We start from the raw sequence: 25,137 nt of genomic DNA on the forward strand, positions 1-25,137 counted from the left end.
CAAACCCTACTTAAATGAGGAAAAGATAAAATCACTCAACAAGTATCTTTTTTGATTTTTACATCAGAATTCAGAAGTGCAATGAGTCAATAGTTGGTGCAAAGACTGTGGATTTCCCAGGTTTTGGCATAAAAATGATTTGGCAATGGAGCAGAGATGATGGGATAGGTTGAGATGCAAGAAAGCCATTAAAAAAGGTGTGTAAATGATAAAGAAGGATATGTTTAAACATCTTGAAATATGAGTATGTAAGGCCATCAGAGCCCTTGGCTTTCCCTGTGGAAAGTTGCTTAACCAATTCCCACGAATTGACGTACCTGTACCTTGGCTTCGATAAGTGGTTGTACCAGGATGATGCCTGAAGCTGCCCGGTAGCTGCAGCGGTAGAGCCAGTGGTCGGCTTTCAGAAGGCTTTCAGCGAGCAGGAGGGGACGTCCCCCCCCCCTCTGGCCGCCTTCAGCGGTTCTGCCCGGGTCTCCCATCCCCGTGTATCTATTTGCTCAGCATGTCATCTTTCACAATATACAAAAAATAGGGCTAACTTTACTGTTTAGTTTTTTTTAAGTGCAGTGAAATGTATTTTTTCCCAAAAACTGCTGCGCAAATACCGCGTGACACAAAATATTGCAGGAACCGCCATTTTGTTCTCCAGGGTCTTTGCTTAAAAAAAAAATATATATATATATATATATATATATATTATATATATATATATATATATATATATATATATATATATATATATATATATATATATATATATATATATATATAATGTTTGGGTGTTCTAAGTAATTTTCTAGCTAAAAATACTGATTTTAACTTGTAAACAACATGTGTCAGAAATGAGCTTGGTCCTTAAGTGGTTAATCCCCCAATCTATTTTCTCTACTGAGATGGGTATATTTAGGGAATTTAAATCAGAACAAGATAGTTTGGGAAGTGCACAGTGAGATAAATTGATCGCAGGATGTAAGAGTAGAATCTTTACTATTGGAGGGGGAGTCCTCTAAATTATATAATTGGGTATAGTATTCTTGGGAAATAGCAGGTTTGTTAGGATTAAAGTGGTCAACACCTTGTGTATAATATTGGCTTGGATGACTGTAGATGCACGCTCAGCCCTTAGTATGTGGGCTAACATGATATGAGCTTTATTGTCTTTCTCATAAAATTTCTGATGCAGAGTCAGTATTGACTTTTCCACCACTGTCAGATCAACCTGATAAAGTTGGACTCTAATGCGTGTAACTTGGCACAGATTAGCAAGGGAGGGTTTCTGTGTTATAATGGCTTCTAAATTTAGTCCTTAGTTCTAAGTTGGGAAAGAAGTTTGGGTTTTTTATAGTTGAATATCTTTTTTGAGTTTTGAGAATAGATCAATGTAATTTCCCCTTAAAACATTGTTTGCTGGGTGCTAGAATCTGATTTTGTTATCTGAAAAATTGAACGCATGGTTACAGAAATATTCAGTAGCTTGATGAGTCAATATAAAGAAATAATTCTGGCATGCAGTTTAAAAACAGGTTTTGTTATGAGGCCTCGTTTAATAAATTCAAGATGTCAAACCATCTGCCAAACACTAAAAGGGCTAAATAAAATGCATTACTGCTCTTTTCCTCCATTGTCATATAGCCTGCACCCCAGATCAGCCCCCAGATTATCAACTGGAATATTATTCCAGTCAAGACATTCACAATTTTTTGTACTTTTTGAAAGACTGTTCTCCATTATCTCCCGATTTACTTTATGTCATAACCCAAAAGCTCTAACATTTGCCTCTATGTGCCTTGCTTACCTAAAAGCATTTCATTTCTCCTTCTTTATCCTCTGGTATTCCTATAGCTGTTGAAAGTCTTGTGGTTCCCTTTAATCATTGCACACTTTCTTTCAACATGTTTAAGCTCACTATTTTTAATGTCTGCAAGTTTCTGAATATACCATTTTAGATGATGATAATGATGATAACTTTAAAAATACTATATTGATATGACATATATAGTGCAGCTAAGCCATAGAACTTTTTGTACAGTACAAGCACTTCAGCTAGTTCCACTAATGGTTGTTGTCTAAAGTTTGCAACTTCAATTACTGTTCATGCTCTGACTTTCTTTTAAAATACTTCAAAGAATGCTTGCTTATTCATGCTGACCAAGGCAGGTTCTTAAAGAAATGTGTAAAGTTTTGGGGAATCTTTGATTTTCTGCTTAATGAAGTTACAGAGAGGCATGAAACCAATAAAGGGACCATCTTCTACTGACTATTATTGCTTGTAATTCTGTAAATATAACAACATTAAATATATGTTTTACCCTTAAAGCAGAGTCACGTCTTTAGGTTGAAATAATATATTAATAGATAGTAGTGTCATAATGTCCCAAACCTAGTTCTGTTTTGACTTTGTATATGACTCCACTACAAGACAAATCAAACTTTATAGTTGTAAGTGAGCAATGAAGCTACTGATATCTATATTTCAAAGTGAAATTTATTTTCTTGTCATCAGTTTTCACTGTCAGTAGTACCAGCACAGTTTCCTATATCTTTAAATATGTTGGACTTTAGATTCCTATTTATCTTTCACTTCTAAGTAAAATTTCTTGTTGATCTATACATTAACTATTTAAAGTGAGAATCTGCTAAAAAAAATATCCCCCCCCCCCCTGCACAACAAAAAAAAATCTATATATACTTTCTGTACGCATCCATACCTTTTTTTTCAATGGTCTTCTGGCCTGTCCAATGATGTCACCAGCCCTTTCTCTTACCATCCAGCACTGGTGAGTGGTAGGTACACCTGCACTGAACTGTGCTAACACAATGATGTATGAGTGCCACCTGGTGCATTAATACTCTGAGCCCAGGCTGAGCTATGATGACTCCCCAGGGCACACATTTATGACAACCTCAGAGAAAATAGGTTGAATTACACTAGCTATAATTCAACAACCCAGAAGACTGAGAAATTTTAGTGGCAGAAATTGAATGCTGTGAGAGACTTTGGATTACATAGTTAAAAAGCTAGTCGGGTTTAAAAAAGAGACGCAAGTCCATCTAGTTCAGCCAATACAGGAGGAAAAAAAAAAGAAAACCTCCATATACACAATCCTATACAATCCTAAAACAGTAAAGCATGATCCATTGTGTTGGTTGATGCATGTTGAGTTATGTGTGATCTACTGTAGGTTTGTGCTACTATAACAGGCTAAGCATACTTTTTTTTTTTTTTTTTACTCAGTTACCACTGTTTTTATGACTGCTTTTTTACATTGCTCCCCCTTTTTAAATACTACAGAATCTTTTGTTATATTTAAAGCACTACTTTTAGTGTTTTTGACAGAGAAAGACTAGATCTGTATCCTTTAAAATGTGTACTTAGGTTTCTACACTTGTATTTTCCTTTACAGGAAAATATGTTACTTCAATGTAAAACAATTTTTTCATATTGTATAAATTCCACATATCCAGCGGATATAATTCTGCCCAGAGAAGGTAAGCACCATGTCTCCTTCGATCAACTTCTCATGCACGTGAACATCCATACATGCATAGAAATTCATCCAGTTCCTGCTGAACTGGCCAAATTTAGATCCATGTATTGCCAGTTTTGGAGGGTTATGACTGCTGTCAGGGCATCTTATTAGGATCTCTTCATTTTACTCACTCCGGATACACATCAACGCAATTACATGTACCTTCCTTGTTTAAGCAAAGGCATTTTACATTTACTTTTTGCCTATGTCTCCAAAAAGGCATGTTTGCTTCCTATATAGAAAATTCTTAATTTTTAGATTCTGCACACCAAAATTGAATTTTTAGTTTTATTTAACACACACACACACACACACACACACACACACACACACACACACACACACACACACACGTACACATTTAGTGTCCTTGCTGGGAATCAAACTGAGGATAAAATAGCAATATTACAGGGAAAGAGTGCTAACCAATTAACCACCATATATTTATTCATTGTCTGCTATTGTTGCTATTGGTTGTTTAAAAAAAAAATCGATAAAAGCTCATTTATATTGTTACATGTTTTTCTTCTATTGTTATGCCCCCTGATCCAAAACAGTGAGCTTTAAAAGAATATTTTGTTCTCTGATTCTGCTAGAAGATTTTTTTATTGCTTGCACTTACTTTCCTTATTTTCATGTCATATCCTTCTTGATAACCATGTGTGTGGTATTATCAGCCAGACAGAACCTGACTTACTCTTGGTGGAGATTAAGTTCAAACAGAATAGAGAAATGGATGGGAATTAAATAATGACTATAGGTCAAAGTTATTTGCCCTGTTGAAAATAACTGCCATACCGTATCTTTAAGGCTTAAATCTAAAAGAGGTAGTCAGTGAAAATTATAGACATTTGTGCTTAATCTGCTTCAACTATGCAGTTTTTCTTTGCAAGTCCCTAAAATTCTTTAGCCTAGCAACTGTGTTGTACTTAGCATTTGACATATATACATGTGTGCTGGGTGTAGCAATATTTGATTGGGCTCATTTGAAAATTTGTTAGCAATCCCCTTTATGGCTCTTCACATTTTAGTCTGAAACCAGTCAGGAATGAAAACTGAAAATCCACAGGCTGCTGCTGCAATTTCCACCCCTTTGACATGTGCCATTTAAGGGTAACCCAACCCTTTGCTTCATACAATTTGCTTCATGCTAAATGGCTGAACTAGATTCATACTGTAAGCATAGAAGTCATATAATGCTGGCATTTAGATAATTAATCCCATAGATATATTTCTTCACAGTTTGTTGTTTCCAATAATTAGTACAGAAATTTGTGAATATAATGTAAGAAATAATATATCCAAACCCACAATACTCAATAAAAAAATAAGGTTTTCTTATTGTCTGTCTGAACTCAAGAACAAAAAGGACAATATTGCAACTTACCAGTGCTTAGATGTGGAAAAATCTTGCCAGAAAAGCAATATCATTGTCACTTCCTGACTTCATATGAGATGAATTGGAACCACAAAAAAAAATGTTATCTTAAAGTGATACTAAAGTCTTGTTTAAAATGTGTGAAAATAAAAAACATATTATAGTTACCTGCTCTGTGAAGTGGTTTTGCACAGAGCAGATCCTCCTCTTCTCGGGTCCCTTGACGGCACTCCTGGCCGCTCCCTTTCTGCCAAGTGCCCCCACAGCAAACAGCTTGCTATGGGGGCACCCGAACATCTGCTCTGTGTGTCCATTCAGACACAAAGCCACGGCCCGACCCTGCCCCCGTTTCTCCTCATTTGCCTACTGACTTTGATGAGCTGATGGCTCCAGCTGCTGTCTCAACCAGTAAGGAGGGAAAGTCCCAGACTGCTGAGTCTCTTGTGTAACATAGCTAGATTGAGATGATCTCAGGTAAGTATTTGGGGGGGAAAATGACAAGAGAAGGGGGCACCGACCTTGTGCATTACCACTAAAAAGTTTATTAAAATCAAAGAAGGGTAGCATACAATATACTCACAAACATAGGATGTGTACAAGCATGTTGGAAATGGTAACCGCTCGCTTCCAGAACACTTCTCTACTGCTGGATAGCGTGATGGCGTCCTCAAAACCTGGTGTGGCTTACGCGTTTCGATGGGGGATCCTCTTGCCACTCATATATTTTGGGAGGGGGGAAGGTTTTTTAATCTTAATGCATAGAATGCATTAAAATAAAAATAAAAAAGCTTCTGCCTTTAGAACCACTTTAATTGTTAAAATGACAAATCCCATAAAGCCCTCTTCTCAATGTAATAAACATAAACAAAAGCAATAAAACAATATGTTTGATGTTCAGCTTGGATAGCTCTCTGGAGAAATACAGTGAAGGAGTGAGTGTAGTCACCCAGGGACAGGAAGTGTGTTTTTTACATTATTAGGTAAGAATCCAGGTAACATAAAAGAAAACGTCTGGAAAAAAAAAAACAAAAAAAAACAAGGCATCTCATCTGGGGACTGGTGACCTGTGGAATTTTTTAACTTTTGTTTCTGGGTTTTAATATTCTTTGAGGCTCCCAATGACAGACAGGTTGTTTTGTTGTAAGTCATTGTATTGCAAATAATCATCAGCTACAGCTTCAGCATTGACAATGATCCGACAGGTTAATTTTTTTGTCCTATTTCCTAGTATGTCTGGTAAAACAGAAGATCTGATTGTAGATATGTTTGCACAATACTGTGTTACATAAGATAACAGGGGGATTGTCTTACCTGTAGGGAAAAGTGGAAATATACATCATTTGGTTGTCTTATCATCCATTTTCAAATAATCATATTCCTACATGTGCAACCAGCTTTTTTAAACATTGTAATTTTGTTCAATGTCATTTATTAAAACCTCTGTCCTCGAATATTGCATTTTGACTGCAATATGCCTTTTCTGTTACAAATTGCCACAAAGATTATTACAGCTATATTGCTTCTTGAAGAGTTGGTTTGATGGTTTAATGCAGAATAATTTATCATATATATATATATATATATATATATATATATATATATATATATATATATAGATATATATTACACAGGTAACAATGAAATAGCAGAGTTCCCCTTAAGTTACATTTTATACAAGGTAAAACTTTTTAAGATTTTAGTTTTGCAAAGTCAGGGGGTGCCTTTAAGAAAGTAGCACAAAAGTCCTGCAAAGGCACTCTTGGGCTGTTGCTGCTCTAGTTGTTTGAGTATCTTCTGTTTTACTTGTTTAAAATGCCAATTAGCTATGCTGGTGATGCTAAACTTGATTTTAATGATGAACTAAGGGAGAATGCCAGGAGATGTGCCATATTTAATGTGACAAATTATAACAAAATTATGTTTTATCTCAGATTTAACAGTGCTTCTGGGGCATTATATGCTCCTTATTCATATGATGTGTGTGTCCAAGGAGGACAATTTTAATGCTTACAAATAACTGCCAGTGTTATGACTCCATATAGGTTCAAAAATGTATCCTTAGCAGCAGTTATACATAGGTCACATGAATTACCTAATGCCATGGACAATCAAATATATCAGAGAGTTGAAATTGTACTGACCTATAGTGGAAGATGTTAGGTTGATATTGTCTTTTGTATACTTCTATAGTGTTTGTGAATATACTGTATACATACAGGCAGGAAAGAATTTATAAAAAAAACAGTTCCTATAACTAAAAATGTAATTGTAAAGAAAATGATGCAGTAAGAGGTGAGTGAATGTGAAGTGTTTGGAAGTAGAAAGTCTGCTTTTGTAAACTGTGAAGCTGCTTCTCTGGTTGTTTGAGGCTGAACATCTTCTGTTGCCTCCTGGAAGGAGCTGAAGAAGACACTCATTTCCCTGTAGGCCCTAAAGACACTTCAGAATCCCTCAAACACAATTTGAGTCTGTAGCTAGGTGAAAAAAAGTCTGCCAAAACAGAGAAAAGCAGTAAGCATACAAACATTCTTCATATAAGTGTAAACTTTATTTAATCCAAAGAGACATACAAAAAATAATTCACAAAGCAGTGTATTGAATTTAGCTGTGTTTTCGAACAAATACCTAGGCCAGTTTTATTCAACATACTGTATACAGCTTTATCTGGTACAGTGCCATTTCCTAAATGTACCCTGTGTTTTTTGTGACTATGTGGATTGAATATAGTTTACTTTACTGTCACAATTTATTCTGTATTACCTATTTCCCCTCTGGAGCAATTTGTTTAATTTTTTTTTTTTTTCATTTTTTCTGCATTTTTCTTTTTTTTTTGTGTTACCAAGCAGTTGAACAGGTGTGCCTTATAAAGTGGCAAGTAAGTGTATACATACTGTTATTAAGCAGAAACGTAATAGCCGTTTATTGCTTTCTTTAGAGCCATGTGCCGAGCAGGTGCGCCAGGTACATATGGGTGAATTGTAAATGTGTATGCTGTATTTGACATTTAGATTATATAGTGTATATTTATAGTTCTTGTTTTGATCTGTTGTATATTAAGGCTTATTAATATGTGAAGTTTTTAATAAGTTGTTCTAAATAGAGTATTAAAAAAAAAAAGCAAGAAAAAAAAATCCTCATTTTTAGCTAGAATATTGCCTAAAGTTCATTATACAATGGTAATTGCAATTTTTTATGTTCCATGATATGTGTGCAAATGAGAGTGACCAGTGGCACACAACATAAATCCCCGTGATTCAAAGTGAATAAAGTGATATTCACAAAGTCCATGCACAGTTCATATATGATTGAATGAATCAATATTCAATTGATGACAATCCTGGTGTAGTGCCAATCACCACCCCACGTAAGAAAGTGACATGGCTCCCTTTGGTGAGTCTATTACCTAGAGGGAGCGGTGTCGCTTTCTCACATGATGTGGTGATTGGCACTACACCAGGATTGTCATCAATTGAATATTGATTAATTCAAACATATATGAACTTTGCATGGACTTCGTAAATATCACTTTATTCACTTTGAATCACGAGGATTGATGTTGTGCGCCACTGGTCACTCTTGTCATTACAGGATTTAGTCTCGTTTTATACACAAAATATATTATTGTAATGTTATGTCTCAACTGCCAAAATATTTATTTTTTATCCTTTTAAATAATATTTAAATTGCTATATCACATTTTTTTTATTTCAGGGTTAATTAGAAAAATTGAGTTTGTACTTTTGATGATGCTAATGTTTTTGCTTTTTTATTTTTGCAGATGGCAAAGTAGAAGTTACAAAAGAAAGTGTGAAGCTATGCACCATGGGACCAGGCAAAGTATTTGGAGAGCTTGCAATATTGTACAACTGCACCCGCACAGCAACCGTCAAAAGTAAGCCTATCCCATCCTCCTTATTCACACAGTATGATCTCCCCATTGCATTGTTTATTTTGTATTTGTTCCAAATTATAGGGAAGAATTTGTTTCATTGTTCTAAACAAGATTTATTGTTTTAATTTTTTAATCCATTAGTTTCAAATGGGTTCAGGCACATACTGATTTAGATGAATAAGCATAAAGTATAATCAGCAATTTAGATAAAGTGAAACACCCTAGATACAAGTTTCAGTATAATACAAAAGAAAAGCCACACACCAATAATGTCTTAACAGGCAACATTTTAATCAGCCAACAGGCTTCAGCACATGACACTCTACAGGGTTTTTTTTTTTCAGAAAATAGGTATAGGTACTCCTCTCTTCCAAGTCAATATTGTCTCTTCCCCCTTCCCATCTCCAAGTTCTGTCCTTTGGTCCCATCCCCTACCCACCTGCCAGTGCCACCTTTTTTAGAGAAAACAGTATAAGGTATAATTTTGTGGTGTTAAGTAATTTGTATGGAATTTGTTAATGATAATGCAGTAAAATAGATCTCCAGCAAGCAGCAACAATAACCCTCCTAAGCAACAACAGATCCCCTGAGCAACAATAGACCCCTACCAGCCAGCCAACTGTAGAACAATCAGCATTAATAGACCCTCTGGCAGCCAGCAACAATAGACCCCTCTCTTAACAGTACCTCCCAGCAACACAAGACAACCCCAGCAACAATATACCCCCCTCCCCCAGCAACAATATATTCCCCAGAAGGCAGCATCAATGGACCCTTCAGCATACCACAGCACCCCTTGCCGTTACATATATTCAGGGCTGGAGGTGGCGGAACTGCGTTCCCCCATGTTCCCACTGAAAAAAATCCCTGACGCTCTATAATTAGGCCTATTCAGTGAAACATGTCAAAGTGGTTGTCCTGTGGGTGGGATATATGCTGAAGATTGACAACTGATTACATTTTTGCCTGTGAAGACATGATCAGTGTGCAGCTTTTCTTTTGGATTATTTTAAGCAATGGGTGGAGGAGTGATGGACTTCAAGTCAGCATCCATCTCCAGCATATTAGGGGAGCACTTGGATGGTTGGAACAGTGCACTTTTACTTGACTCTGGTTAGGTGACCTTAGATGAAAGAAATAAATACAGAGGGGCCCAAAAATATATACACACTTAAACATGAAAAATACTGTATGTGCATAAACATGTTATTACTAGATTTTTATAAACATCAAAGGGTAGTTGTAAGTCATGTTCGAACTATGCAATCCCATTAGATACTCAAAGTGGTCACCATTAGGATCCACACACTTTATTTTGGCAAACTACTGCATGAACAACATTGACTAGATTGTCCACAGGAATTGCTCTGCATGATGTTTTAATTTCTTCCCATCGTGCAGTCAGTTTAGGTTGTCTAGTATGCTTATTGTTTTCTGGGCCTGATGCACCTACAAAAAAGTCAGGTGTTAAAGTATTTTAGAGTTTGTATGAGATTTTGTTTTTATTTTTCCTTTCATTAGTTTTGTTTGGTTTTGGAAAAAAAAATTACACTTGAAACACTGCATGTAGGCTCACTATTCAGTTTAGGAAAGTACTGGACTTAATATGAATAACAAGGAACTGTATCTTGTGTGCTGACCATTGCTAAAAAGTTTGCGCTTAAATAAAAAAAAAAATACGTATATATGTATATCCTTACCTAGGTGGATGCAGCATGAGGCTGATTTTTTTCGACAGCTCTAAGGTTGAGAACTGAGTGATCAAACACCTCTGATTACTCAGCTCTCAGTTGTCAGGCTGCAGAGAGCTGGCTGGTGACTCATTCACCCGTTCTCTGCCCCTCCAGCGCTCACTGGAACACTGGGCTGTGGAAGGGGTGGGAGCACTGGCTCAGTCTCTCAGTGGCTTGCTGAGAGACTAAGCCAGCTGCCAGTCCAGGAATCTGGGTGAATCCCGAACATATGGTCAGAATCTTTTCAGAGCCTGGACCAGCTCTGTGACATCAGCTGACAGCAGGCTTTGTTTAGAGTGTATACGTTTTTTAATATATATATATATATATATATATATATATGTATATATAGTCTGGGCACAGGCTAAAGTTCTTTCACAGGTTTTAAGTTCTTTTAGAGATTCTAGGAACAAGCTCTTTCTAATCAATTGTCTTTTAGCCACTTAAAATATTAACATAATCCTATATCACAAGAAGCATACATACTGCCAATGCCACCACATTAAATGCCAGGCTGTCTTTGGCTTCTGTACTTTGAGTCACCAAGCCAAACAATTACTGTATTTTCTGGCATATAAGACTACTTTTGAACCTCAAAAAAATCCCCCAAAAATGGGAGGTCGTCTTATACGCCGAGTATAATATCTCCAAGGTAACCTAAGTATAAGTATTACCGGTAGATCATGTAATGGGGGGGGGTCGTCTTATACGCCCAGTCGTCTTATACGCCGGAAAATACGGTATGAACTGTGTGAAGCCAGGGTACCTGATCTGAATACTTGTTCTAGGTTATTTGCTCGGTATCCAAGCCATTGGGTCAGTATGACAGCCAAACAACTTGCATTTTCAGAAAGATGTAAGCAATGGCAACTCCATTTGTCTCTTTGGTCTACTTTATAGACATTTATGGGAAATGCTGATAATGTATACCTCTAATGAAAATCTGGGTAAATACTCCTGTTTCAGTTATCTGAGCAAATTGTTTTGCTATTTTGAGTACACATAAGTTAGATATATTTTTAAATTTTTGGATAATGCATTGGAAAGGGTGTTCCTACTTTTAATAAACAGACAAACCATTTCAGGGAAGATGTCAGATTCACATCAGCCAGTATCTGTGTTAACTGTCAACTCTCTGTCTAGCGCTAAGTCCTGGAGATAAGTGAGCTTAAACCATTTTTGAATAATCTTTTAAAAATACAGAATCGTGTAAAACTTATCAAACATTTTTCTATAATTACTATTTACATGCCATTGCAGTGCTGCATTCCACTCAATGCTGTTTAAACAAATGCGTTTGAATGCAAAAATGGTTTGCTTTGACTGCTTTTTAAAAATGACATGCTGCATTCAGAAAAATGCAATTCAGAGCAAGTCTAACACAGTTGCAGAAATGTCATCTATATTATTATTAGAGTAAATTGAATTCTGCTGACCTCTGATGTGCGTTTCAAATGCACATCAAAAACAGGTGAGCAACAACATATACACAAGCTCTTATATTTCTTTCACAGCTTTGACTGAATTGCCAGTTGTCCTGATGGGTCCATTTTGTACTTTTTAAGTTAACTCTTGGATTTGTGGATTTAAAGTGGTTCTAAAGCCTAGACACTTTTACCATGATACATTCCATAGATTAAGGTAAAAAAATGTTTAGGTACTAATATGCCCCCCCCACCCCTCGTTCCCTTTATACTTTCCTGAGTCCTCACTCGATCCAGCATTGTGCCCATTTGTAGCAGCTTTCCCCCTTCCCACAGGCTTTGCCGAGGGAGTGGGAGCCACTGACTCCCACTGCTGTCAGTCAAATCCTGTGATGAAGGAGTTGGTGGCGGGGTCAAGCCGCACTGTCTGTGTTTATGGACGCAGGCAGTGCAGCTCTGGATTGAGCCCCCAGGTATGCCACCATATTTAATGGCTTCTTATAGTAGCACACCAACAAGAGGATGAGCCAAGAGAGCTGGTAGGGGACCCCAGAACTGGAGGATCGAGGCGGCTCTGTGCAATTTTATTGAACAGAGCAGGAAAGTATAACATTTTGTTATTTCAAAAAAAAAAATTACAATTAATGTTTGATGATCTAAATAAATTCTTTTAAAGCAGTACTAAACCCAAAAACAAACATTTACAGTATTAGCTAATCAATTCTTAGTGGCCACATTAGTTTTCTTTTTTAGGCCCCTTTCACACAGGCGGACCGTTCAGATCCTCCTGTCCGTTTTTTTGGCGGATCTGAACGGTCCCCCCATGCATTCCTATGGGGCATCGGATGGCAGCGGAGACATGTCCGCTGATATCCGACCCGATCCGATCCGTCAAATCTGGACGGATGGAAACCCTATTTTCCATCCGTCCTGTGGATCGGATCGGATTGGATCGGATGAGAACGGACCAACGGTCCGTTCCCATCCGATTTCCACCATAGAGATGCATGGGGAACTGACAGCTGTGTCTCCGCACACAGCGCGGAGACACAGCTGTCCTCCTGCTGCTCAGCGGGGGATCGGCGGCTCGAAACGGAATCCGTCCAACGGACGGATAGTGTGAAAGGGGCCTTCGGCTTTTTTCTTTAATTTTAACCTGGTGATCTAACCAGTAAGTTTGTTATTTTTCAACTTACTTTAACTGAACAAGCTGTCCAAACAAAGTAGCAAATGGAGGGTTGAGAAAAGCAATTTAACACTAATGGGGGCGCTTACAATGGTCAGATTTTAATCATTTATGTAAAACCTTTATCCCAAACGGAAAAAAAAAAAACATGTTTGCTGTAACTGCTTACATAGTGTTAGCTGGAGATTAGTTTAAATTTGTTAGTGAAGTCACTCTTAATTTGCTAACTCCCTAACACTGCCCTCTCCCCATACTGACAATGCTGCTGTCCAAAGGTGTCTGCTTTACTACTTCATCCAAAATGCAGACACCCTAGGACAGAAAGTGTGTTATTGGCTGAAACACAAGGTGCAGTAAAAGTGAAAAGTAAAAGCCTAAAAAGCAAAAACGAATGCAGCCACCACATCTACTGATTGGTTCACTGCAATATATTAGATTACGTTTTTGGGTTAAGTACTAGTAAATACACTAGATATTGGGATCATCTGTATTCATTGTTAGTTATTTGTAATCCTTATAAGATATATACATATATCTTAATACATATATCTTTAGCCTATTGTAGACTTATACAGGATACAGAAAATATTAAATTAAGTTGTAACATTTTCCTAATATTTGCCCAGGTTTTTGAAGCCACTGGCTGTTTTCTCTCTGTCTCTTCTCTCTCACACTCTCTAAAAGCTTATATAATTCTAAACTGTCTTTAAAAGGCTCTTTTGTTCATTTCACCTTGCTTAAAGCTGCATTCCATCTGTTACATTGAAAAAGAATAATGTTTGTAGACCTACTTACGTGGTTTCTTTCATATCCTTATAACATTGACTTTATTCAAAGCTGTTTATATTTCTATGTGGTCCAGGTGTGTGGCCCAGATTTATAGCTATAGACTTTTTGGAGTCAGTACTGTATATACAGTTGGTGCTCATCTGTCTATTGTTTTAACTTATATGTTTTATAAACCTTTGACAAATTTCAGAAAGAAAAAAAATTGACTCATTCACTCCTAAAGTTTCTGGCATTAATCATTTTTATGGTTACAGTATGTTGTAGAAGTCATGCAGAGACATTAAAGTGTCAGTATTATTGCTAACCATAGTGTACGTGTAAGGACTTTTTTTTAACTACTTCCTTACCGACGGACATCATGATGTCCAGGACTTTAAGTTGGGATATCTGAATGATGCCTGCAGCTGCAGGCATCATTCAGATATAATTTTTTTCAGCCGGGATTCCCTTCCCCATAAGAACAATCATAGTGGCTGTTCAGCTGCTTGATTGTTCTTACAGGAGCCCCCTGGTGCTTCTACCGGCTCGCCCTTGCAATCAGCAAACTGGAGTAGAAATCGGCTGCATGGTGGAAGTACACCATAGGGACTGCCAAGGAACACATGGTCCCTGGCAGTCTCTATGACTCTCAGGGGTCCGGGCGCGAGGTGATGATGTCACGCCCAGCCTGGCAGTTGTCAATACTGCCGTGATCTCGGCTAAATAGCCGAGATCGTTTTTTTAATTTTTTTTATTTCAGGCTTTCCAGCCTGTAGGAGAGATCTGAGGTCTTATTGACCCCAGATCTCCCCATAAAGAGGACTTGTCAAGCACTATTCCTATTACAAGGGATGTTTACATTCCTTGTAAGAGGAATAAAAGTGATCAAAAAAATTGAAGGGAAAGTGTAAAAATAAAAAATAAAAATAAAATAAACAATAAAAAATTTTTTAAAGTGCCCTTGTCCCCGCGTGTTCACATGCAGAAGCAAATGTATATGTACAAACGTTCAATCCATACATGTGAGGTATCCCCATGAATGTTAGAGCGAGAGCAACAATTTTAGCCCAAGACCTCCACTGTAACTCTAAACTGGTAACCTGTAAAAATGTTTAAAGCGTTGCCTATAGAGATTTTTAAGTACCGAAGTTTGGCATCATTCCACGAGTGTGCGCAATTTTAAAGCGTGACCTGTTAGGTATCTATTTACTCAGTGTAACATCATCTTTCACATTATACAAAAAAAATGGGCTAAATTTAATTCATATATCTGTTTTTTTTTTTTTTTTTTTAAGCGTTTGAAAACTTTCTGTGCAAATACTTATGTGGGACATAAAAAGTTGCAAAGACCGCCATTTTATTCCCTAGGGTCTCTGCTAAAATATATGATATAACGTTTGGGTGCTCTGAGTAATTTTGTAGCAAAAAAAATGATGATTTTTTCTTGTAGGAGCAGAGTGCCAGAAATGGCCCGGTATGGAAGTGGTTAAAGAGCTCATGTAAATGTTTCATTAGATCTAGCATGCGTTTCATACATTACACGCTTTAAAGTCTCACTGAAAATTTGTGACATTTATTTTCTCTGCCACCTGTCATTCCCTTGTCCAACGAAAATCAGTTTCATTAGTCACTGACTCAGGTTGCTCACAGAAAATAGAGGCCTAGCCCAGAAGTCAGGAAAGTTAGGAACTTGCAACAAAGTGAACTTAGTTTAGAGGAGGAACATAGATGAGGATTTTTGGCAAAATAAAGGTAATGCCAGACATATTGTATTCTCTGATATTAGGCAAGGCATTTACTTTTAAAGGATAAAAGTATCTGACAAGTTTACTTTACGGGTTTTTTTTCACTCTCACCAACTGCCTCTTTATAGGAAAGGTATAAACCAAACTTGTAATAAGTCCTAAGCCACACCGAATGCCACAAAATAGGATTGTATAAAGTGGGCTACACACTATAAGAAAATTGGGCAAAGGATCATATGATTTTCCTTGTTGTTTCACTGCAAGTTGGAACTGAGGAAAGAAATAATGTAAGAAAATGCTTGTACGACAAAGGCTTTTCTTTTTGTTGTTCATTTTTTTTTTCTGATCATGTGCAGTCTTTTGTTCGTGATTTTTCTCGTACGAAAATCATATGAAAACGACACACATTTAACAAAAATTGTTAGTTCTGTTCCCGTACGAGAATCATTTTGGAGTTTGTCTCTTTGGAAATTTTTGTACGGAAAGTCAGAATCGTCTGTTATAAGTTGTGTACACATTATCATAAAATCGTATGATTGTTCCTCGGATGAAAATGTTCACCCGATTTTCGAGCCTTAACACAGAGAGTGCAGAACTCAGGAGTGTACAATGCAAATTGTGTAGGGCTAAGGAGAGCATACAGTAGAGAATAAAGGTCTCAGGAGGATATAGAGCAGAGAGTTCAGGGCTCAGAATTACATAACACAGAAAGCGCAAGGCTAAAGAGTTTGCAACATAGAGAGTGCATGGCAAAAAATACAATAAAAAAATGCCCCCTTCCTCCAGGAATAAACCCCTCCAAACCCCTTATCTTCTACAGTACAGATCTCCCCAGCAGCTCTAATTCTGCCCCAGTACAGATTTCCCCCACAGCCCTGAAATCCCCTCTTAGCACAGACTTCCCAGTTTAACCCTCAGTACATACTTCGCTCAAGTACAGTTCCCCTCTTAGCTCACCCTTGCTGTATAAAACCCCTCTCAAAGTACAAGCCCTCCCAGTATAAACCTGCTTCACTTCAGACCCCCTGCCCTCCCAGACTCCAATTCCCAGCAGGAACCGCCATCTGGCCATAGGGTGAGTCATAGGACTGGAGCTGAAAAGAAGTCTTACTTCACTTTAAACTCCCACTATCAAATGTCCAGAAGAAGCTCTGCAGTGAAAATACGATAGACACTGCAGCACTGCCAAATACATACAGAAAAAAGATGAGAATGTTTGCTGGTTGCCCCGCAGCACCCCCTGAACATCGACACCCAGTGCAGGCTGCACGCCTTCAGGTTTGCCACTGCTCTAGGTACCTGCATGTGAGATTTTCCAGACCATACCATGACTGACACAAATCTAGAGGTGCTCTGAAATATAAATATGCACCCCCCCCCCTTTCTCCTGGGTTTTCTTGTTTAGGGCAAAAGCTAAGCCAAAAGACATTATCCGTCAGTCACATTGTGCAGCCATGTCTGAACATTCACTAAAATTTATGACTAGCTTTAGGGTAAATAATCTAACAAAGACTGAATTATTATTGCTTTCCTTGCATTGCTGCACAACACTTCTCTGTTCACTCTTCTATAAATTCCATATAAAATGGACACAGTTGTATATATTACCCTAGAAGAACAAATGGCTCATTTCACTGGCACAAGGTTTAGTGGGCCCCTGGGCAGAGATTAGTGTCTCTTGACTCAATCTCTACAACCTTATTGTGCTAATTTTAGAGCTCTTTTAAGGTTTAAAATTTAATTACGTTAAAGATGAGCTTAGAATTTGTACTTAACTTGGCAGAAGAGGTCATGAAATCACTCCAAGGTACTGAATATCACATCAATCAATCACAAACCACATTGTATTAACTATCTTTTATTTCCCTAGCATTCTGCTTGTGGTGACAGAAACAAGTCTGAGAGGCAAGCCTGTGATGGATAGTATACTAGAAAGTACTCTTTCTGGTAACCCCGGTCTTCACAGTACCTATATTTTTTTAAAAAAATTTATAGCAGACCAGAAAAGTGGCTAAGATATGGAGAATGCATTGCTATCATTAAGCTATTCTGTCTTTGTAAAAACTGCTTTGATTGTTTTGGTGTCAACTTTTTTTTTTATGGGCATCACTCAAAAAAAAGCAAATGCCAACTCACATTCTAAACAGATAGTTTCATCGTTTGCAAGCTAGTGTGAACAAGCCCTAAATGTACCACCTTTTAAAGTTAATTTATCACACTTGAAAAACAAAACCATTTACAATTGTTTTTCAGAAAGTATTTTTCTCTTTCGTTCATTGACGGACATAGCTCCTTATTGTCTTGACAGTTGGGTTTTGCTGCCCCCAACAGGATTAGGGCACTAGGCAAGAAAAAACTTGACTATGACTATGGGGCAGTCCCAGGGGGTGTACTCCCACACTCAGCTATAGGCATTCAGGTTTTTTTTTGCCTAGTCAGGAGTAAGGACCTAGTTCCTTGCTGGCATCTGTGGTCCTGGCAATTTTTTCCCTTTTAATTGGATTTTTTTCTATCTTTGTTATTTTGTTTCTGTGAGAGTCTACTATCAACTGGCGGACTGCATGACAGACTTCATAATCTAGATCCAGAGGGTCCCCCCAGTCTGACCAGCGAGCGTGCACAGGCCTTAGCTCTGCCCTAGGTTGGCTGTGACAAACTCCTATTGGACAGGGGCTGGCCTGCTAGTTAAACGTCTCGCGAGGGCGCATACCACCGGGCCTCAAGCTGAGTCACAGCATTCTTCCTGGCCGACAGCCACCCACATTGCGATGGAGTGGTGGTCTGTCAGGAGCGGTGCCCACCCTGTTCCTAGTATGGTAATAAGCTGCCCCGCCTCTACCCCTGGAAGGTTTTGGGGTGGATGTGGGGCCCTCCCTGGGATGGTGGGACCCCCGAGTTCCCCTCACTCCCCCAACCCCTCTAAAATCTTGGTGGTCACTGTAGATCTTAAGCCCCCCCGGGTGAGGTTATGAGCTGGCTTTTGCCTCATGCTCTTGGGGGGGGGGTTTGTTGGAGTTGCTGCTGACCAGGTTTTTCCTGGAGCACAATGGGGGGGGGGGGTTGAGCAGGGTTCTTCGCTACCCTGGGGGTTGGTGACTAGGGCAGGAATGTCCTATGGGCTCTCTGCTGCAGTTGTTAGGGTGGAAGAGCAGATGGTATGGCATCCGCGAGTTTGCGCCTCACGGAGCCGGATCCGGCCCAAAATTTAGGCTGCGGCTTTGCGGCCTACTATTCGGGAACTATGTGGGGCGGCCCCAGTGAGGGTGGCTGAAGCCATTACCACCTGTTTGGGCATCGCCTCCTCTGTCCCTGGGAGGTCAGCCTTGCTGGGGTTTGCGCCTAGGCAGCTGGGCGTCGACAAAAATGTAGGCTGTGGCTTGTGGCCTACTAGGCCATGCGGCTGAGTCAGGCACCTTAGTTGGGGGGGCGGCTCCAGTTAGCCTGGCTGGGATCAGTGCACTTGCAGCTGGGCCTCCACACAAATTGAGACTGCGGCTTGTGGCCTACTAGGCCAGCTTGGTGCCTCCCTTGAAAGGGGTGGCGCTGTGGGGGTGCTTTATTTTTTGATGGCAGCCATACCACGGTTGTTATGGAGGGCACCTGCCCCTTTTTAGCTCTGTGGGACCATCAGAGTACCCTGCCTGCGCGTAAGCATCACGGAGGGCAGCCCCCTTTTAAGGGGCTATTTCCTATTGTGGGGACCTCTATGCAGGGGCTCGGAGGGCATCCCCCTTGTTTTTTTGCGGAATCTAGTAGGTGGTCCATTCACGGGCCCTTGGTCAGCGTCCCCCTTGCGGGATCGCAGTCAGAGGCCCTCCTCTAATTGTTGTGTTTTCCAGGTGACCTTAGTATATAGCGTCCCCCTACCTCCCTCCCCTGCCTCATCTGAACATCAGATCCTGAATCTGTTTCGGCCGCCGCGGACGCGAGTCACCCTACCGAGTCTGCGTCCCGCACCATCAGTGCTCAGAAAGTGAAGATGTTTCCTCTGCTCCTCTAGCCGCACATGAAAAAGCGCTGGTGGATTCACTGATTGTGTCTGGGCATGATATTTTAAATATGGCGGAGATGCTGCGTCGGAGACGCGGCCCCCTTTTGGCACCACAGGCCTTCCACAGTGGCGGGAGTGTTCCCCTTTCCCGCTTCCTTTTACTGCATTGTCACAAAACAGTGGGGTTGTCCAAAGCACACTCTTGTGGTCCCTAAGCATTTTGCTCTGCAATATCCTTAAAAGGATTCCCTGCTTAAAAAGTGGACGGTCCCACCTGTAGTGGACTCGCCAGTTTCCAGGTTAAATAAGCTACCTTAATTCTGGTTGATAGGAGAGCGGAGGCTCTGGCCCGCCATATGTTCACTGTGGCTGGTTTGGCACTTAGGCCGGTACTTACTATTGCCCTGGTGTCGCAAACTCTGACTGAGTGGGTTAAACTTTTAAGCCGGGACCTGGAGGGGAAACAGCTTCCCTCTGCCTTTGCGGAGCTGGCAGATCAGTTGGTCCAGGGGCTACAGTTTATCTGTGATGCCTCTTTGGATGCAGCTCCTTTCTAGGCTGCCTGTATCAGCAGTGGTCCTTACCTGTGGCGTCTTATCTGAATGACAATGCTGGTCTGCAAACCAGACTTATAAGAAGACCTTATCTGATCTCCCCTTTGTAGGGGATCACCTATTTGGAGCTTCCTTGGATGACATCATTAAGGGTGTCACAGGGGGGGAAAGAGTACTCTTCTTCCGCAGGCTACCAAGGGTAAGGAGCCCTGTCATAGATGTGGGCCATTCTTCTCGGTTTATCAAGGGAGGCAAGGGATCAAGACAAGGGATCTAAGCCCTTCAGGACCTCCACCTGAGGTTCCAAGAGGACCTGGTCTGGCAAGCCACGAGCAGGCTCTTCCAGACCTATGGACAGGTGGGGGGATGTCTTCGCTGGTTTCTGGATCCATGGACCTCTCTGGTACAGGACAAATGGGTCCAGCTACAAGATCGAGTTTCGGTCTTATCCTCTGGAAAAATGATTCTCTTCCAACCTGCACTTGTCCCCAGATCACTTACGGGGTCTCTTTGGGGCAGTGCAAGACTTGTTACTTCAAGGGGTGTATATCCCGGTTCCGACTTCGGAACGTTTTCAGGGGTTTTACTCAAACCTCTTTACAGTTCCCAGGAAGGAATGCAAGGTACATCAAATTCTGGACCTCAAGGCGCTGAACTACTTTGTGCCGGTACAGAAGTTCTGAATGGTGTCCATTCCCATGGTAGTGGTGTCCCTACATCATGGGGATTTTCTCGCTTCTATCGACATCAAGGACGCCTACCTTCACATTCCACTATGTGCCGGTCACCAGCGCTTCCTCGGCTTTGCCGTGGGCGAGGAGCATTATCAGTTTGTGGCTTTACCTATTGGTCTCTACCCTGCTCCTCGGGTCTTCACAAAAGTGTTGGCCCCGGTACTAGCATTGTTGCATCAGTGGATGGGATCGTGGTACAGGGGTTCCTGGATGATCTTATTCTGCGACCATAATCTCCAACTGCTCTGATGGACAACTTGGAGATTACTGTGCAATCTCTGAGGGAATTTGGTTGGATTCTGAACCTTCAGAAGTGTGCTCTGATTCCATCCACAAAACTGGACTATCTGGGTCTGACTCTGGACTTGGCCTAAGCCAGAGTGTTTCTTTCTCTGGAAAAACTCCATCAGCTTCTGTTGTCCAGCAGACAGTTACCCCTCTGGGCTTGCATGCAGGTGCTGGGCCTGATGGTGTCTACTTTTTGAGGCGGTTCCATTTGCACAGTTCCACATGAGATCTCTGCAAAAAGAGATTCTGGTGAAATGGGAGAAGGATCCACAGTCTCTAGAGGTGGCTTCATTCACTGGCACTTCAACAGGGAAACATCTTTCTCCCCCTGTACTGGACGGTTGTCACCATGGATACTAGTCTGTCCAGGCGGGGAGGCATCCTTGGCACAGATTGTGCTCAGGGGGTCTGGACTCTGGAAAAGTCTAGACTCCCGATATATGTACTGGAACTTCGAGCGATCAGACTTTGTCTAGATAATGGTCCAGGGGTCAGGGGTGTCCGGTACGAATTCAGTCAGACAATGCCATGGAGGTGGCCTATGTCAGTCACCAAGGGGCACAAGAAGTGTCCTGGCGGCTCGCTAAGTAAGTGGGTAGAAGGATTGTTCCAACCCTCTCTGCTGTACACTTTCCATGGAAGGTACAGAGGTCTGTAGCATGGTATCCGGATCCTCTGGCCAACGCCACAGACACATTAGTGGCTCCTTGGAGTCAGTATTATTTGCTTTACACTTTCCCCCTCTCAAACTGCTGCCAAGACTCCGGTGAAGGATCGAGGATAAAGGGATTCTGGTCATTCTAGTGGCCCCAGACTGGCCTCGCCGGTCTTGGTACACCAATCTGGTATGATTGGTCGCTGATTCTCTTTGGAGACTTCCTCTCAGGAAAGATTTGCTTTTCCAAGGGCCAATCTTCCATCCCGCGTTACAGTTTATCTGAATCAGTGATTCCTACGCTGTTAAAGGCTAGAAACTCTACCTCTAGGAAGATCTACCATCGTACTTGGAAGACGTACATTGCATGGTGTGAGTCTCTTGGGGTTCTCCATCATTTCTTTTTGGTGGCTCGGATCTTGGCCTCCTTCCAATGGGGGGATAAGTAGCACCTGGCCTTGAGTACCATCAAGGGCCAGGTTTCGGCTTTGGTGGTTTTCTTTTGACGTCAATTGGCCACACATTCTTTCGTGCGCACCTTTATCCAGGGAGTTTGACACTTGGCTCCTCCAGTGCGGTCTCCGTTGCCACCGTGAGACCTAAATTTAGTGCTCTCTGTTTTTCAGAAGCCTCCCTTTGAAATCCTTGGGGAGGTTCCCCTTACGTTGTCCCAGAAGATGGCCTTTTTGGTGGCTATTACTCTTGTGTGCAGGGTGTTGGAGCTGGCGGCGTTGTGTTGTCATTCACCTTACCTGATGGTTCACAGAGATAAGGTGGTTCTTCATCCCTGTCTGTTGTTCCTTTCCAAGTTCGTCTCTGATTTCCATTTGAATGAAGACATTGTGTTACCTTCCCTTTGTCCAAGGCCTAAACATCCTAAGAAAATTTCCTTGCATCCCTGGATGTGGTTCGGGCAATCAGGGTGTACCTGGCAGCTATGGAGTCTTTTTAGAAGTCAGACTCACTATTTGTACTCATGGATGGACCTCAAAGGGTTTGCTGCTTCTGCTGTGACCATTTCAAGATGGATCAGACAGACGGTGATTCAGGCCTATTCACTCAAGGGTCAGGTTCCTCCTTTCCCTGTTAAGGTGCACTCTACTCGGGCGATTAGTGCCTCCTGGGCCTTATGTCACCAGACGTCAGTGCTGCAGGTTTGTAAGGTGGCCACCTAGTCGTTTGTGCACACATGTTCACAAAGTTTTATAAGGTGGATGTGTTGGCATCTGCAGATGCTTCCTTTGGCCACAAGGTTTTGTAGGCTGCTGTTTAGAGGACCTGATCCTCTTTGAGGGTGTATTGTTTTTTTCAGGTGAACTTCAGTTGTTTATGGTTGAGCTCCATTTTACCTGGTTGGCTACTGTTTAGTCTTGGGAATTTTTTCTTGCTGTCCCCACCCCTCATGTTTGACACTACTGTGGGACATCCCAACTGTCAAGAAGATAAGGAGCTGTATCCGTCAATGAACGAAAGAGAAAAATGGGATTTCTGACTTTCTGACTGTAAAATCAATTTCTCAATTTCAATGAGCAATCAATGTTCATTGACAGACACAGCACCCACCCTTTTGTGGGGTTGGTTTTCTTCTGACACTGCTTGTAACAAAACTGTATGCCTATAGCTGAGAGTGGGAGTGTACCCCCTGGGACTGCCCCTTAGGCGTAGTCAAGTTTTTTTTCCTACCTACTGTCCTACTCCTGTAGGGGCAGCATAACCCAACTGAACATCAGATAAATGGATTTTATGGTAAGTCAAAAATCAAATTTTTTATTCTCTTTTATAATGTACAGTTTTACTCTAACTTTCTAGGTGTACTAGTGCCTGTCAAGTGAGGAGTTTGGTTGATAGATGATATTGTAAACTGGATGTGCTGAGGTTTAAACATATTTGTTCATTTGTATTATAGCCTGGGTTAGTGGAACATATTGCATTTCCCATCCTGCCTCAGGTATTGAATGACACCTCCAAAATTACCTACAGCAAATAAAGGTGTCTTTTGGGAAACTTCACCAGTGTTAGTTGCATTAGAAGCATGCTGGGGAATTAGAATGCCCAGTCTGTCAGCAGTTCTTAATATACAATGAAAGCTGCTAAGGCTGAACTGTAAACAGTGCTCATTTTCAATGTTCTACTGCCCAAATCAGTTCTCTACAAATGAAATGCTTTCTTTCTCAGACATTTTTTCATCCAATGGGGGCCTATAAATCAATAACATAGAAAACAGATGTTCCAAAAACCTTAGAAAATACGGAGTTTAGTCATTTAAAGTAAAGTACTATAACTAGGAAACCTGCAGTAGTACAGGGAGCTCTCCATGGGGGAAACTATAAACCAGTAAATAAAACATTGATTTTCAGGCTCAGAGGAGATCAGGTCATACTGCGTTACAAGGTTCATCAGAGGTTAATTGTATTGGCTCAGCAATAAAATATAGGTTGCTCCAAATAACAGTCTGGTGACCTGGAAAAGAAAGAACTGTGTGAATGAATGTCTTGTGGTCTAGTCTTGGAGTGAGCATGATGCTGCTTAGCAGGTTTTACAAGTGAAGCAAAGAATAATGTTTAGGGTTACAAAATGTTTGCGATTTGATGGTACTCACAGCATAGATTGACTCTAGGAAAAATCTCCCCAACAGCAACATAAATAGCTATAAAAGCTTTTGTGGCTATGTTAGATGAACTCCGTGCAAGAAACAGCTTCTCTGATCTGTGTTTTTGAGCATACAGCATACCTTTATACAGTGCATTAAAGCAGAAGTAAAGTCTGCTATACATTTTTCTTTTTGGCCCCCCAGGTGGGTTATGCCATAATGCACTAGTATGCACAGCATATTAGTACATTATGGCAGACTTACCTGTAATATGGTGTCCTCAAGCGCAGCGCTGGGACCCATCCGGCGGCCCCCCCAGCACTTCCATCTTCGCCTGGTCTTCCTTTCGGATCCTGCATCTTCTTCCACTTGATAGACCAGGCCGCAATGACGCCACTCCTGCACATGTGCATGGGAGTCACATCACTGCAGCACGGATTGGGGGCTGTAAATGTTTGCTGAGCTGCGCATGCGTGGCTCAGTGAACATGACAGCTGACAGGCAGAAGGATACATTTATTGAAGAAGAGACCAATAGTGTTATGTCATAAATACCCTGCCTGTCCGCCATTTGATTAAAAAACAACTTTACTTCCACTTTAAATGTGTTTGCTGTATAGAAATCATAATATCATATGTCTTCTGGCATTTATTGCATTTAACCAAC

The 25,137-nt window shown here is 40.6% G+C and overlaps 1 protein-coding gene across 4 annotated transcripts in view; it reads left to right on the forward strand.

The window, feature by feature from the left end:
* The window catches only part of PRKG1 (protein kinase cGMP-dependent 1), a 1,462,571-nt gene that overhangs the window by 673,642 nt on the left and 763,792 nt on the right, over window positions 1–25,137 (forward strand). For all 4 annotated transcript variants that reach the window (XM_082269170.1, XM_082269171.1, XM_082269168.1 and 1 more), the window contains exon 3: window positions 8,690–8,803. In XM_082269170.1, the coding sequence (XP_082125296.1) occupies window positions 8,690–8,803 (114 nt within the window). The remainder of the gene's footprint in view (window positions 1–8,689; window positions 8,804–25,137) is intronic.

The sequence above is a fragment of the Pelophylax lessonae genome (genome assembly GCF_965119305.1).
Source record: "Pelophylax lessonae genome assembly, chromosome: 9".
NCBI lineage: Eukaryota > Metazoa > Chordata > Amphibia > Anura > Ranidae > Pelophylax > Pelophylax lessonae.